Raw genomic sequence first — 1,489 nt, forward strand, 5'->3', positions numbered from 1 at the left:
ATTGCTGTCCTCCTCGTCCTCCTTTTCCTCCTCCTTCTTCTCCTGCTCATCTTCTTCTTTATCTTCTTCCACATTCTCCATGACCTCCTCCTCCTTCTCTTCTTCTTCTTCTTCCTGCTCCTTCTCTTCATTGTCCTCTATATCAACATTAACATTATTTTTGAGTTTTCCTATCTATATCTCACACTTTGAATACAGCTACTTGAACTTACTAGATTACCTAGGCAAAACTCAAATTTGTTTCAGCTATTCTGATTATATTTTTCTACTATTTGGATTACAAAAGGGGCTACTACATATAGATGTGTTCTTATTATTAAATTTATAGAAAATATTTTTTAAAACTTAGAGATTCCTATCCCCTAAAAAAGAAATGTAAGTTCTTACATTGGTGCTGTTTATATTACAGGAGCTTATCAAAAACAATATTCACATTTCACACTCATAAAGACAAAAGGCACCTAAACTCTTCTGCACTCCCTGGTGCAAGCTCCTTGAGACATGGAGAGGGGAAATCACACAGTGACTGAGTTCATCTTGCTGGGCTTCTCAACTGACCCTGTGATGCAAATGATCCTCTTTGTCCTGTTCCTTGGAGTGTATTCTCTGACATTGTTTGGAAACACTACCCTCATCATACTGATCTGCAATGACTCCAGACTCCACACGCCCATGTATTTTTTTATTGGAAATCTGTCTTTTCTGGATCTCTGGTATTCCTCTGTCTACACTCCAAAGATCCTAGTGACCTGCATCTCTGAAGACAAAAGCATCTCCTTTGCTGGATGTCTGTCTCAGTTCTTCTTCTCTGCTGGATTGGCCTATAGTGAATGCTACCTACTGGCTGCCATGGCTTATGATCGCTATGTAGCCATCTCCAATCCCCTACTTTATGCTCAAGCTATGTCAAAGAAGGTGTGCAGCTCTTTGGTTATATATTCCTATACAGGAGGATTTGTCAATGCAATTATATTAACCAGCAACATATTCACATTGGATTTTTGTGGTGACAATATCATCGATGACTTTTTCTGTGATGTACCACCTCTCATAAAGCTGGCATGCGATGTCAGGGAGAGTTACCAATCTGTGCTGTACTTCCTTCTAGCCTCCAACGTTATTACTCCCACCCTGCTCATCTTGGCCTCTTACATCTTCATCATTGCTGCCATCCTGAGGATCCGCTCCACCCAAGGCCGCCTCAAGGCCTTCTCCACCTGCTCCTCACACCTCATCTCTGTGACCTTGTACTATGGCTCCATTCTCTATATCTACTCTCGCCCAAGCTCCAGTTACTCCTTAGAGAGGGACAAAATGGTATCGACCTTTTATACTGTATTGTTCCCCATGTTGAACCCCATGATCTACAGTCTGAGGAATAAAGATGTGAAGGAAGCACTGAGAAAACTCTTCAGGCTAGTTCCTTCTGACATCTAAGTTTATTTGCACCAAGCAAGCAAAAGACTAAGTGATAACAAACTAATGAGAG

The 1,489-nt window shown here is 41.1% G+C and overlaps 1 protein-coding gene across 1 annotated transcript; it reads left to right on the plus strand.

Annotated features, from left to right (window-relative positions):
- Positions 1–501: 501 nt before the first annotated feature.
- Positions 502–1,437, plus strand: LOC119819438 (olfactory receptor 1013-like). The gene has a single exon (XM_038337652.1). The coding sequence runs from the start codon at positions 502–504 to the stop codon at positions 1,435–1,437; it is 936 nt and encodes a 311-aa protein (XP_038193580.1).
- The last annotated feature ends 52 nt before the right edge of the window (positions 1,438–1,489 follow it).

Source organism: Arvicola amphibius, chromosome 7 (assembly GCF_903992535.2).
Source record: "Arvicola amphibius chromosome 7, mArvAmp1.2, whole genome shotgun sequence".
Classification (NCBI taxonomy): domain Eukaryota; kingdom Metazoa; phylum Chordata; class Mammalia; order Rodentia; family Cricetidae; genus Arvicola; species Arvicola amphibius.

Excerpts from the sequence above, each read along its gene's own strand:
- LOC119819438 (XM_038337652.1), top strand. The coding sequence starts at position 502 with ATGGAGAGGGGAAATCACACAGTGACTGAGTTCATCTTGCTGGGCTTC.